This window comes from Xiphias gladius, chromosome 8 (assembly GCF_016859285.1).
Source record: "Xiphias gladius isolate SHS-SW01 ecotype Sanya breed wild chromosome 8, ASM1685928v1, whole genome shotgun sequence".
In the NCBI taxonomy this organism is placed as follows: domain Eukaryota; kingdom Metazoa; phylum Chordata; class Actinopteri; order Istiophoriformes; family Xiphiidae; genus Xiphias; species Xiphias gladius.
In genome coordinates, this window is record NC_053407.1 from 29,505,983 (window position 1) to 29,518,955 (window position 12,973).

The following is a 12,973-nucleotide window of genomic DNA, read 5'->3' on the forward strand; positions in this document are numbered from 1 at the left end:
TTTCATTGTATTGTTTAAATGGTCTCTTCCTTTATCCTGCCAGTTTGGAGAAAGCATTAAATTAAGAGATTTAAAGGCACAAAAATAAATTTAATTCTAAATGAACATACATGATAAATTATTGCCTGTCAACAGTACGTCTAATAGTTGTTAACACGTTTGCTGACATGCCGACTGTTAACACTTTGATGTTTGCATGTTAGCATGCTAAGTTTAGCCCTCAGTTCAAAGCACAGGTGAGTTTAGGCACAGCTGAGTCAAATAAATAAAGTATAACTCTCACCTTAGTGTGTTTTGTCCAAATAAGCTTTCTTATGCAGTGTATTCGTCACCTCATTGTGAAACCAAACCCTAACGAGCTCATTGAGGCTCAGGGACTGAAAGCGTCTCGGGCGTTTGACGGTTGGTGGGAACTGCAGTTGTAGTGGGTGTTTCAGCGGGTGGAATTTATGCTTCACTGGAAGTGTTTTCAAACAGTATTTTTCAGTTTCACAAGAGAAAGGACTTCAACGATGAACTGGTTGGTTTTGCAAACGTATGTCTGGTTAACTGCCCCATCTCCGATAAAGAGCAACGCGCAGCTTTTCCGTGGGACCCATCCGGGATCGTCTACGATCCAGTGGATGAGAAGGTCCCGAACGGGGCTACGCTGAGTCTGACAAAGTCCCGCGTAGTACTCAGTCAAACCAGAGGGCGCAACAGCGAAATTCATTTACAACCTTGCAAAGTAGGTGGTGTTGGAGGCTTTGTGACGTAGTGAATGCCTGAAAGGGTAGTTGGCGAGCTAATGCGGCTGGCGTGCTAACTGCTAACACGCAAGCCGGGCCAGCCACGATAGCCTGCCAAGCCAACCGGCTGTCTAACTGGCTTGCTCCCGTTTCACGACTGACTCCAGACCGAGCCTCTTTTGTGACTTCGTCCTCCGTTTTGGACTCTGTGGCTCTCCAGTCCTTCGAAGGTTTAGCACTGTGTAGACTGCCGGTCAAGATCGCAAATTTGGATGTCAAAGCGCTGAAAAACTTTACTTATTTTAATTTTCGCCGCACTACTGGTTTGGGTCTGATTAAAGAAAACCCGTCGCTCCATTTCTACCCATCGGCGCTTAACTTTTCTGGTGTAATGAGCATTACAGCCGCCCGGGGACCCTTGTTTGACCACAGACTCCTTTGTCTCGTTACGGATTTTTTCCCCAAATCTGACACGAGGCAGACCAACGCTCACACACACACACACACACACACACACACACACACACACGCTCCACAGGTCTCTGACCTTGCGGATGCGTCCTACATTTCAGTGAAGCAGAAGCGGAGCTGCAGCTGAACGTGTGCAGATGTTCTGTGGAGGTTGATGGTGTGGATAAGGTTATTAATGAGAGCTGACAACTGTGACAGGCTGGATTAATGTATTCACAAAACGGCCTCACTGCTGAGTTTTTCATCATCGTCTGACTTGACAGTCATCCGCAGAACACATTTACATACCGTCGTCACTGATTTAAAGTATCTGAGTTTCATCGGTACAAGGTTTGAAAACTGAAAGTCAATTTGAAACAAGGCTGCGCTTCTCAACCTCTGCAGAGTTTGTATTCTGGAGATACGAGGTTCTTATCTAACATCATCAGTCTGTTCTGTCTAGTTTTGTGTCTGTGCTTTGTCCCGAAACAGGACCCAAGTGTATTTGTCCTCTGTGTTTGTGTCCCGTTGCACCGCAGCAGTCGGCGATCTTACAGCGCCATTCAAAGCAGGGCCAAGTGTTTTTAAGAAAACAACCACGTCTTGTAAAAGCCGAACGCTCCTGTGGCCTTTCAAACACAAGGTCCATCTTAAGGTGGCACGGGGCCTAAATCTGGCTTTCATTGTCAAAATGAAAAAGAAATGAAATCCTCATTTCACACAGTGTGTTTGTATTTTTACAGTTTGACGATTGGCAGCAGTTTTTGGTGCAGGCGTCTTTAGTTTCCTTCACATGTGGCAGGACCAAAACAAACACAGTGAAAATATTCTTGGCTCCGGTTTTTTAGTTTTCCAATGTTATATATATGTAATAGTTCCATCAGCTCAGAGCTTAATGATATTCATATGATTATCTGTTGTTGTTTTTCTCTCCTTACAACTTCCTCGGCTCCTCGCTTTGTTGCTCCCAGCCCAGCGACACAGATGTAAGTGATTATTGATTATTGATTTAAAGCTGTATTTTACATCAGGTTAGACTCATGGAGTCAGTTCTGGCGTCCGATTTCACGGCTAAACTGAAGGTTGAGTTTTGTTTGCTTGTCACCGTTTTTTACCGATTTGAATTTCAACTGTTTGTTTGTAACAGGTCGCTTTCTCTTCATTTTTAAGCCTTGGTGATGAAAGTGAGAAACAAAAAATGTCTCGAAAATGAATGTAATAGAAATAATCAAGCACAATTTTTAACTCATCACATGCATCACAGCCCTGGTGGACTCACTAACGTCTGTTTAATGGTAGAAATTCTAGATCATAGTTTATATTTATCCCTCAAACTAATGAATCAAATAGGTGCTGTTTTGAATTTGTCACCGTTATTCAAAAATTGGCACAGACATTGGTTTGGTAGAACTAAAACAGTTTTAAGCTCTTCACTGTCCCTCTTCGCTTCAGACACAGATATCGTCTCCCTTTGTTTCTTAAAAGTGTAGTTTGCTCTTCCACTGCAAAACGTTTCTAATTCTTAAGATTAAACACCGATTAAAGCGAGCTGGCGGCCTGTAAAGCAGCTTCTGCAGCTTTGGTCGGCGACTCGGCTTGTTTGCGATGACGCGATGCTGCGGCCCGATGACCTTCTGACCTCTCTGACCTCTCTCCCTCTACCTCATCTGTCTCTCTCTCTCGCAGTGTTCAAGCATTGAGGGCGTGTGTCCACTCAGCTGTGAGAGTGTTGTAAGTACCCGCCTTCCTCTGTCTGACGCTCCGCCACCAAACCTCAGTCCTTCCTGCTTAAAAACCTAAACAGACTCACTTCTTCCTGCTGCTTCCTGTCCAGGACCTGAACTGTTTCCTGGTCGACAATAACGGCTTCATCCTGCTGTCCAAAGAGAGGAACGAGGTAAGACCCATGACCTGATCTGTGATCCGCTGTGACTCCAACTGACCTCCAAACCCCAAAAAATTAAATCGTCCACATATCGCTGTGGCGTAAAAACATAACTAGTCTGGTTTTAGGGAAATACATGTTTGAAAAAATGTGTTGTTTTTTTCTCTTTTTCACATGTTCTCTAAACGTCAGGAAAAGTACAGAAGGTGAAAGATTCCACGTAAAAATGCAGAGAGATCGTAGTCACGAAATTTAAACCAAACGAGCGTCATTTTTCTAAAACTGCTTCTCTCTGTTTCATATCCTTGTAAACTCAACTTTCTGGACTATCGCTTGGACAACAATAATAAATGGAAGATTTCACATTGGGCTCCAGGAAACTGTTTTCTGACATTTTACAGGCCGAACAATTGATCGATAAATCACAAATGTGATTGAGAGATTAACTGGTAATGAAAATAATCATTAATAATCATTACACTCTGCCACTGTCTTTGTGTGTGTCAGTGGTTCAGAATAAACCACTGTCCTATTCCCTGCTCTTCAGGAAAACGGCCCCGTTATCTCGCCGGCCTCCCCTGACCAACACACCTCAGCGTCTGTCTGACGCACCCAGTGTGTGCTACAGGTGTCGGCTGACATGCGTCAAATTAGGGATGACGATAGTTTGATCCATTAAAAATATATGAACCGACAAAGAGGATGGTGAGGACGTGCAGCGATGAGCGTCAAAAAATGTCTTGTATTTTGTTGTGGTACCAGGTTACGCCACTAGGTGCTACCTGTTAGCGTCCGATCAAGACTGGGGGACCGAGCTCGACAGCGTCACAGGTTATTGCCCGAAGAAGGACGATGAAGTCATTACGTTGTGCCGTTTGATTTATAGTTTGAGTAACTTGTTGTTCACCAAATCTGTTCTTTAAATTCCCACTTTACGCTGATTTTGTGGCAAAGATCACGTCAGTGGTTGAAAAATAAGGGTTTTAGGCGACTATCAGTTTAGAAAAGGATTCAAATTTGCGTCCTAACATCAAACGACGAAAAGCTTCTTGATGTGGGTGATGAGGGCCGTGCATTTAGTGGGGATTCAGACTTAAACCAACCCTGCCGTATAAACACCTGTGTTGTTTAAGGTATTGGGGAAACAATGAAATACAATCCAGGAGGTCCAGTTTGAGTAACTTGAGCTTAATGGCTTAACAGACGCAAAAACTCTGCGCAGCGGTTCGTGATACTCGCAGACAGGACTTTACAGCTGTTGAACTTTATCACAGCAGCAATGATTATATCTTCTGTCGCGACAATCACAAGTTAAGCCAAAGAAATACAACATTCACGTCACAAAGAAGTCTGGAGCAGAGTAAAGCTTTGATGTACCTGAGGGGCAGTTACAGGAATGAATTAAAACAGCAGTAAGTACAGTGCACAAATGTGTCACAGGTAAACGCCAGCGCCACTGAAATGATCGGATAAAGCAGCGAGAGAAAAGCAGCCAGAGAACTGGAGGACACCGGTTTTCACATCCACTGCTGGTAACAGACCAGATCAGTCGATTTAGTCCGAAAAGCCAACGGCTGATGGAATCAGAGACCTTTTGTGTGTATGTCCGTGACACTTCCTGGGACGTTAAACCTCCGCCTCGATCGGAGCAAATAAAACTCACTGTGTAGAGGATGCCGGGAGTCCAGTGAGAAGACCCGAGCTCTCTGGCTCGGACTTTATACGGGTGGCGAAGATCATTTCACTGGCCAACACCGCCACTGGTCTCAGTTCATCGCGTTTTTTAAGTCATTTATGATGCGTGTTGTTTTAATACAGACGTTGTGAGCAGGTGAAAGCTTTAAAAAAAATAAAAAGATACAGCGTTCAAGTTTGGAAAATTAAACCCAGACGACAAACACGGATGTTTTCAGAAGGATAATCATGGGTTCTGTGAATGTTTGTTTGTTTTTTTGTTTAGCAGCTGACTTTGGAGTCTTGGATGTCAGAGTTTCCTCGACGGTAGCAACAACAAGACTTTTCCAAATCATCCTCCCAACTCCATCACCATGCTACGATAATCTAACTCTGACCAAAATTAAGTTTGCCCGCTGGTTTCCTGTGACTGATGATCTTTCCAAAACATGTTTAAACTCTCAGTTTAGTGAAACGGACTGAAAACAGGAGAACACACCTAAAAAAAAAACAGCTGCTGACGTCCTTTAAGTCCTCCGTTAATGAAACGGGAGCGTTTTGCTCGGCGTAATCTACTTGGAGTCAGGAAGTGGATTCCTTTGACAATCGGGACGCGTTTCGGTCTCCGCGTCGTGGACGTGCTGCCGCCGGTCAGTGTCGGGAGGTGATTTCCCAGCTTCACGGCGGATCTTTGGATCTTTTAATGTGCCCGTAAACAACATCTGGATGGCTCACAGGATTTGTGGGCAGTTTCGGGCTTAATCTGTGCGTGCGGTGCATTAGCGGTGAAATACGGCGGCAGCTGCACCTGCTCCCAGGGCGGGGCGGACCGCCGGACGCAGGAGGGACGCGATCTGTCCAGGCTTAGGGCCGCACAAGTCTGACGCTCCCTGGGGTCCTACACCGAGCCAGTTCCTTTGACTTAAAGTTGTGACAGCAAACAATTAACACGCTGATTTTTTTGATTTTTTTTTAGTCCATCCATCAATTTCCTGCCACTTATCTGTGTTCAGGCATGGACGGGTCATTGGACACTGGCACCCTGGGCACAGACAAGTAAAGGACCCCCAATCCCAAAACAATGAAAACATGGGGAAGAAAAGAGGTTTCATTTTCATCACGTCTGTTTTAAAGCTCAGTCTATTATTTTTTGTGGCTCCATGAATTTAAGGGAATTTATAGTCGTAATTAAAGAGTTTGAGTACCAAGGAACATTTTGTGTTTCTGAAATGAGAATGATTGAAAGTCGTAGGTTTTACAGCATCATAAATAAAATCAAGATTTAGTTTCTAAATGAAAAGACCTGTCAGCTCTTTTCATTTAGGACTTTTAGTGTAGTTTAGTTTTGGATTGTGGATTAAGGATTTAATTTTTTTTTTTAATCCTGCGTGCAGTACAAACCTGCCCCGTTGCATCTGACGCATGTCAGCTGACGCCCAAAGCACAAACCGGACGGATCGGGGAGGAACCGATCTACGGGAGCCAGGATGTGCCCATTTGAGAGTGACCGTGATGAAATGAAATTTTTCGGATACGTTGACGCGTGTCGGGTTGTTGCCAGTGCGTCTTGCCTTTTATTCTGTTCAGTTTTAGCCAGTTTCTACCAGGAGAAGGGGAAAAAATGTAAAGTTTTTCTTTACAAAGCACGTTTTCCCTCTTTCCCCCCTCGATTCAGGGATTGAGCGCGGTACCTGGTTCGCAGCAGTGATTTGTTTTTCCGTGGAACGTGAATGTCCATCACCAGAAGCAGTTATTTATCGTTGTCATGTCATTGTGTGTCTGGTTAACCCACGTGGGATCGACCACTTAAATAGTATAACAAAAAAATAAAAGATTCCTTCATTATTAATTATAATTCAAATTACTGATGCGGAGACAAAATTCCTGGGCTGCTGATGATTATTTTCATTATCGATTGATCTGCTGATTATTTTCTCTATTAATCCATGAACCCTTCATCCGGTCATCCTAACATCACAACACTAAATTATCGGTGCCATCCAATGTCTTGTTTTGTCCGTGCAACAGTTCAAAACACAAAGATTTGAAATTTATCTGACATGAAAAGATAAAGTTTTATCTTAGTAAATCAAAGTGAACTTGTTTAATATTAAAATTAGGAGTTGTTTGATAATTTTGGCCTAGAAAGTCACATTCTTGCCTCTTTATCTCATAATTATGACTTAAAGTCAAACTTGATTCACTTTGATTAAGTCGAAAATGTCGATTTAGTATCTCACGATTTTTACTTATTTCTCATAAGTACCATGAATACTGTTTGCTTTATTTTTCTGTCCTTGGCCAAAATCGGCCTCCGCAGACCGCAGAGAGGATTTCTGAATTTCTGCATCTCAAGCGTCGTCCTGTGCGTAGAGACGTGCCGACCGTCCATCTGACAGCTGCTCGTTAGCTCCGGATTAACTCAGCCTGTTAAGAGCCATATTACGGAGCATTAATCCTGAGCCCACCATGCTACTATAAATACTCACACAGCCACCCACACACACACTCAGTTGAAAAGCTTCGCCCAGTTCATGTCCCACATCTCCTCACTCCTCATCTGAGGTATTTGCTTCTATCTCAGTGGTTGAGTCTCTCTCCGGAGCTTCGCCGTGTCCTTCGGGGTGTTACCAGAAGCCGAGCCCGCGTTGTTTGGGTTACCTCGCGGCAGCCGCTGGCTCCGCTGAGGCCGGATGAGGCTTAGTTGTCGCCCAGTGGCCCCGTGACATCTGTAAGGCCGCCAAGGTCAAGCGGACCTCCAGCTGCGGCGCAGAGCCACTGACTGAATCTACTGTATACGCGTAGTTCACGGTCTCCTGGCGACGGGTGATCTGATTATCTCTTATGTAACGATGTGTAAATCTGACCAGGCTGGAAACGGGGAGCTGGAGCGGTTTGTCGTGCGTAGATCTGTTCGGTAAAGAGCTCCGTCAGAGTGAACAGTCTGATCGGGGACTTCTGCTTCCAAATCAGCGTGAAAGACACAGAAACCTGCAGTGGCTCGAGCTTTGGTCTCTACTCCAAACTGGACAAGAGTCCGTATGGGTCGCCCAAACTAAATGTCGTCCTTGCAAACTAGTTCAGTGTCCTTCCGGAAATCTTTCAACTCATTTTCCCGGCGAACTTTTCCTTCTTCGACAGCGTTTCCAGCAGCAGCAGCAGGCAGCTGTTTCAAGCACAGACACGCTCTGATAAACCCACTGTCCACTACCTGCTCAGGCAGACACACTCAGAGACACACTCAGAACATCTGACACGCAAACACCCCTCCAATGGGACCTAACACCTGCCCTCCAAAACAGAAGACAGCGAACGAGAAACCTGTTCATAAACTTCTATGAATAACGACACGTTTTAATAAAACAATGTGATAAATGGTCAGACAGGAAACAGAGGAGGGGGAGCCGTCTTCCGGGACGGACAGAGGAGCCGTCAGACAGATAAAACCGGAACCGCGTGACCCCCTGTAGCCTTAAAAGGACAAGGCTGAGTCTAAAGACCCGACTTGGTGTTTGAGGTTAAATTTAGGTTCAGCTCTGGCACATAATCTGGGACTTGGATGTTTGGTGCAGTTTGTCAGATGATGAAAACGATTCGTTCCCAGTCAGAAACAGACAGCGAATGCACCGCGTCTGACCGATAACACAGAGAAAGGGAGTAATCGGATACTAAAGCCTAGTATCCAAGTACTTAGAATGTGGCTGCCATAGGGGAGCGCTTCATCGCCTGAAAGGCTGTTTTTAGCTTCTTCTGCCTCTGTGGGAACAGCTGTTACCCGTTGAAAAAGAAGATGCGGTGAGATGTTTGCCGCTAAATCAACATTAGCAGTGTGAAACTGTTGGACAAGCACAAGGAAAAGGAGACACGGCCTCTACAATCAGCAGTAAAGTGTTCTGGTGGTAGAGAAACCTTAAAGCAAAAATCATTGGCTGCAGAAGCTCATTTTTCATTATTTGCATGTCCGCTGGATTCCCAGTGGCCTTACTAAGCAGATATTGTGATGAAGTGCCTCCTCTGTGTTTTGCTGAGCTCTGGACTTTGCAGGAAGTTTGTGGAAACGCCCAGAATCCTCGCCGGTGCAAAAGCCGCTGTGGTGCGAAGGTGCGTCTCCTAGTTTGTTTGCAGGGCATGGTAAATATTTAATCGGCGGAGGAATTAAATCAGTGCTGACTAAAAGAAATAGGTCAGAGGGAGAAGGCGTCGTGAGCAGGGTGACCAAGCAAAACGCTGGGGGCGTGTTACTGGCGGTGTTGGGGTGTGTGCGGAGGAAATGTCTGTTTGATTAGTGAGCCCGTCTGAGAACCTGCTGCTGCTGGAGTCCGCCGATCATCCCCAGGCCTGCAAACAGCTGAGCCTGATAAACACGACTTATAATGTCCAGCGGTGTCCTGAGATTAGCAAGACCATCAGTCTGTAGCCGCGCTAGCACCACCAGGGGGCAGAATTCAAGTTTTAAGGCGTTGTTGAGTTTTAAAGTAAAAGGGTTTTTTCTCTCAGTCTGAGCTGGACCTGGTCAATCTCAGGTCTACAATGTCAGACTGGGCTAAACCTTCAGTCTGAGCTGGACCTGGTCAGGCTCAGGTCTACAATGTCAGACTGGGCTAAACCTTCAGTCTATTTAAGCTGAGCTGTGCTTCGGCCTGAAACCACCAATGGTGGTTTCCCTTAATATAGGCTGGGATGAAATCAACGTAAAGCCTGCACCGAGCAGGTTTTAGCTTCCTTCCACTGAAAGTAGTAGTTCACTGCGGTTCGACAGCAGTGAACGTGGACATGATGTGGTGACTGGGGGGGCCACTGAAGTCCACTGAAGTCATCGTCCGAGCTCAATTCCGGGGCCATCTATCCGGTAGTTATCGAGAAGAAAGGACAGAAGGACTGACAGACATTTCCATCCAAATCCTCCGAGCTGACTGGACTAAAAAAGGGAGCCGATCCGGTGCTGACCATCTCTGATTTAATGCTATGATGTTGCTCTAGTAGCTGTAGATTCGGGGCGTTAGTGCAGCCCTGAGTAGAATAAAGCAGCTCGGACCGAAGCCTTTCAGAGGCTGTAATTGGAGCAGAATTGACCCTGCTCCCGTCCTGTACGTCTGCAGAGCTCCTGGCAGGACTTTGACTCTGCCACTGGTCTCATTTTTTGGGTTTCCCCAGCACATTTTACCCTCCGGCTGTTGGGTAAACGGAGGGTCAAGTTTTCCGTCCAGGCAGAATCCAACCGCTAACGCTCGGCAGCCCGCGAGTCCTCCGAGGCTTCTGGGAAAATCCCATGCAGACGGAGATAAAGTGTGGGCAGGGAGCAGCTTGCAAATGTGAACCAAGCTGCTTAGACAAAACACTCTGAATAATTCAGAGGCTCTGCTGCTGCTGCTGCTGCTGCTGAGGGCCAGAGAGGGCCGACACACACACACACACTGAAATGACTTTAAATCACTGTCAAACACTCCTTTATTCCTGCTGCAACCTCCTGGTATTTTTTTACGCTGTAACCAGACCTTTCATCTTTCCTTTAAATCTAATTTCTAGTCCTTCAACATTTACGTCATGTCTTTTCTGTAAGTAGGAGACTGGAGGAGACTTTAAGAGACAAATTTCTTCCAGAAATGTAATAAATTGCATTACGGATAATTTAATTTAGGATTTTAGATGTCATTCCTTGGGGGGTTGCATCTTTGTCGGCAGCATTTTAATATTTGTAAGAGCTGCTTGGGATGTGAAATTTTTAAGTGTTTGCTTCGTTTCGGGATTCAAAAATAAATACTGGGAAGATAAATGAAGTGAAGTTGAACTGCGACAGCAGCAGGGAAGCAGAACCCAAAAAAAAACAACAAAACGCGATCAAAACATTATTGATCAGAAAACTAATAAAGACAAAATGATCGTATATTCAGTAAGAACTATGTGGTCGGACTGGAGCAAGAGCACGTCACTACTGAGCTGTCAGACTCGTTTTATTTAAAGGAAGAGTCCAACATGCCAAACGTGACATAACAAGATTGATATCAATGTCATGTCTGCGCGGTAACTACGGCGTTGGAGTGGGAACGCGGTTAGCCTGAAATACAAACACTTTCCACGTGAAATAACCAAAGCTGTTCTAGCTTTGGCTGGAAATGGAGTCTTCGTGTAAGATCTTCATCACCCAGTGTGATACACGACAGACTGGTCAGTTCGTGGTCACTGGTTTGAGCAAAATGACCCAGAAAACAGCAGACGTGAGCCCAACGTGAAGAGGCCTTATCAAGCCCGGACTAACCTTAGCCTGGGTCAGACTGATGACAAGTTTAGGTTTATAACGTACGTACATTCAAACCGAGCCTGTGTTTTGTTTTTTGTTTTTTTTCCCTTTGGTCTGTGGTTGGGGTATAAAAGTCATAATGAACTCTAAAAATATCACAACACGGTGATTTCACCTGGTTATTTCTCTGTAAATCATGAGTGTTGATTGTGACATTACCTGATAGATGATTCTGTAGAAACAACTGTCCGCCTGAGGGCCCGTCTCTCTGTGGACGCTGACCTGAAATAACGAACATCTCTCCCTCATCTTGTCGTTTCCAGGTCGGCCGTTTCTTCGGCGAGGTGGACGGGTCCGTCATGGCGTCGCTGATCAAGACGGGGATGTTTAAAAAGTACGACTGGCTGCTGCTCCGCTTTTTGTCTTTATCGGTTCAAACTGTCGTTTCCACGTTTACGCATCTGGCTTCAAAGTTTTAAAAAGACACTTCCTGGAAGTGGTTTGGGAATCTCGTTTAGGTGCACTGATCCGTTCTCTCGAGGTCGGTCCCACACCTGATGTTCGCAGGTGTGAAAAAAAAAAGAAAAATTTAACGAACTTGTTCGAGGACATACAATGAGATTTGAATCCACTCACATAAAATCCTTACACCCGCCTCGTGTGGGGTTTGAAAAGCTGCTGGGACACATGAAATTCTACACACGGTAACGTGAGGTAGGACGTGTGAGTCCAGCCCTGGGTTCGTAAAGGTGATAGGGTGCAGGGTTGGACATCTGCATACACATACTGTGTTTATGCTCCAATAACAGTTACAATGAATTCAGTTTTAGGCTCCTTTGACCATAAAACACTGGCACTTTACATACAGAAGAACTACGCCAGTAAAAAGACGAGCCTTCGTTTTAGATCGGACCAAACGGAAACGGGCTCAGTTTATGTTCTGGATTCGCGTGAAAACCCGCAAACGTCCGATGTCGTCAGTGAGAAATGCAGCGTTGGGGAACAGGGCCGGTCACCGGTTGCCTCTGAACTCTCGCAACGTCACTGAGTGTAACCCGAGTGTCTGCTTGTCCTCAGGGTGTCGCTGTTCGACTACCAGGCGATGTGCAAGAACAGCCACCATCACGCCAGCGGCGCCCGGCCCCTGCTCAGCGTGAGTCTCGCCCCTGCACTAAACACTGGAGCACTTTAGGTTCGGTCGCCGTTGCGGCCGCTGCGACGAAGTGGCTTATCGGTCGCAGTCGGAAGGGCATCGGTGAAAAAAGCAACGAGTCACGTGACAGAAAAATAAGAGTTTTTTTTGATTGTCTGTTTCTATGCATCAGCCCCGTAATGTTAAAAAACCAGCGTCCAGTCGTGAAAAAAACGATTCTGTCTCAGTCACTTTGAACGTACTGCTGGATCCAAACTGCAGTTCTTGTATTAACTTCTATTTTTTCCTTTTCCCCCTGCAGCCGTTTTACGGCATCGTGGCGTTGATCAGGTGGTTCTTCTCCAACGCACTGATGTAAGTGTCAACTGCTGTTTGGTCTGAGGGTTTTTTTATTCAGTGGTTTACCGGTAAAATATCTCCTGTGGATCCTACTGATCCTCTTAATTCTTATTAATCTACTAAAACCGGTGGTTCAGGGCGTTTGTTTGTGTCTCCTGTCAGGTTCCTGCTGGACTTCAACCTCTGTGGCCTCTGGCACTCGGATTACTTTGTGGACGGTAAGATGCTCTGACGATCACCGGACCGAGGTCAGGTCACACGGTCGGTGCGCTCGTGCCTGAAACCTGTGTGTGATTTCATCTCGGGCTGACGAGTAAAACCCTCCGGGACGATTGTCCTTCCTCGTCCTCCGGTGTTTTGTCGGTGGACGTTGTGTTTCACCATTTTTGAAATTTCATCAAACCGGGGACAGAAAAAACGGAGTTCAGCTCCTCGTAGATGTCTGACTCCATCACAGAGATAAAAGTTCTCCGGTGTGTGTGTGTGTGTTTTCATGATTCATGTCA

At 45.6% G+C, this 12,973-nt stretch overlaps 1 protein-coding gene across 1 annotated transcript in view; it reads left to right on the forward strand.

The window, feature by feature from the left end:
* LOC120793257 (voltage-dependent calcium channel subunit alpha-2/delta-4-like) overlaps positions 1-12,973 on the forward strand; it is a 69,804-nt gene that overhangs the window by 52,226 nt on the left and 4,605 nt on the right. Inside the window, exons 29-35 of the mRNA XM_040133157.1 lie at positions 2,150-2,164; positions 2,865-2,909; positions 3,013-3,075; positions 11,299-11,369; positions 12,053-12,128; positions 12,430-12,482; positions 12,630-12,685. Of these exons, the coding sequence (XP_039989091.1) occupies positions 2,150-2,164; positions 2,865-2,909; positions 3,013-3,075; positions 11,299-11,369; positions 12,053-12,128; positions 12,430-12,482; positions 12,630-12,685 (379 nt within the window). The remainder of the gene's footprint in view (positions 1-2,149; positions 2,165-2,864; positions 2,910-3,012; positions 3,076-11,298; positions 11,370-12,052; positions 12,129-12,429; positions 12,483-12,629; positions 12,686-12,973) is intronic.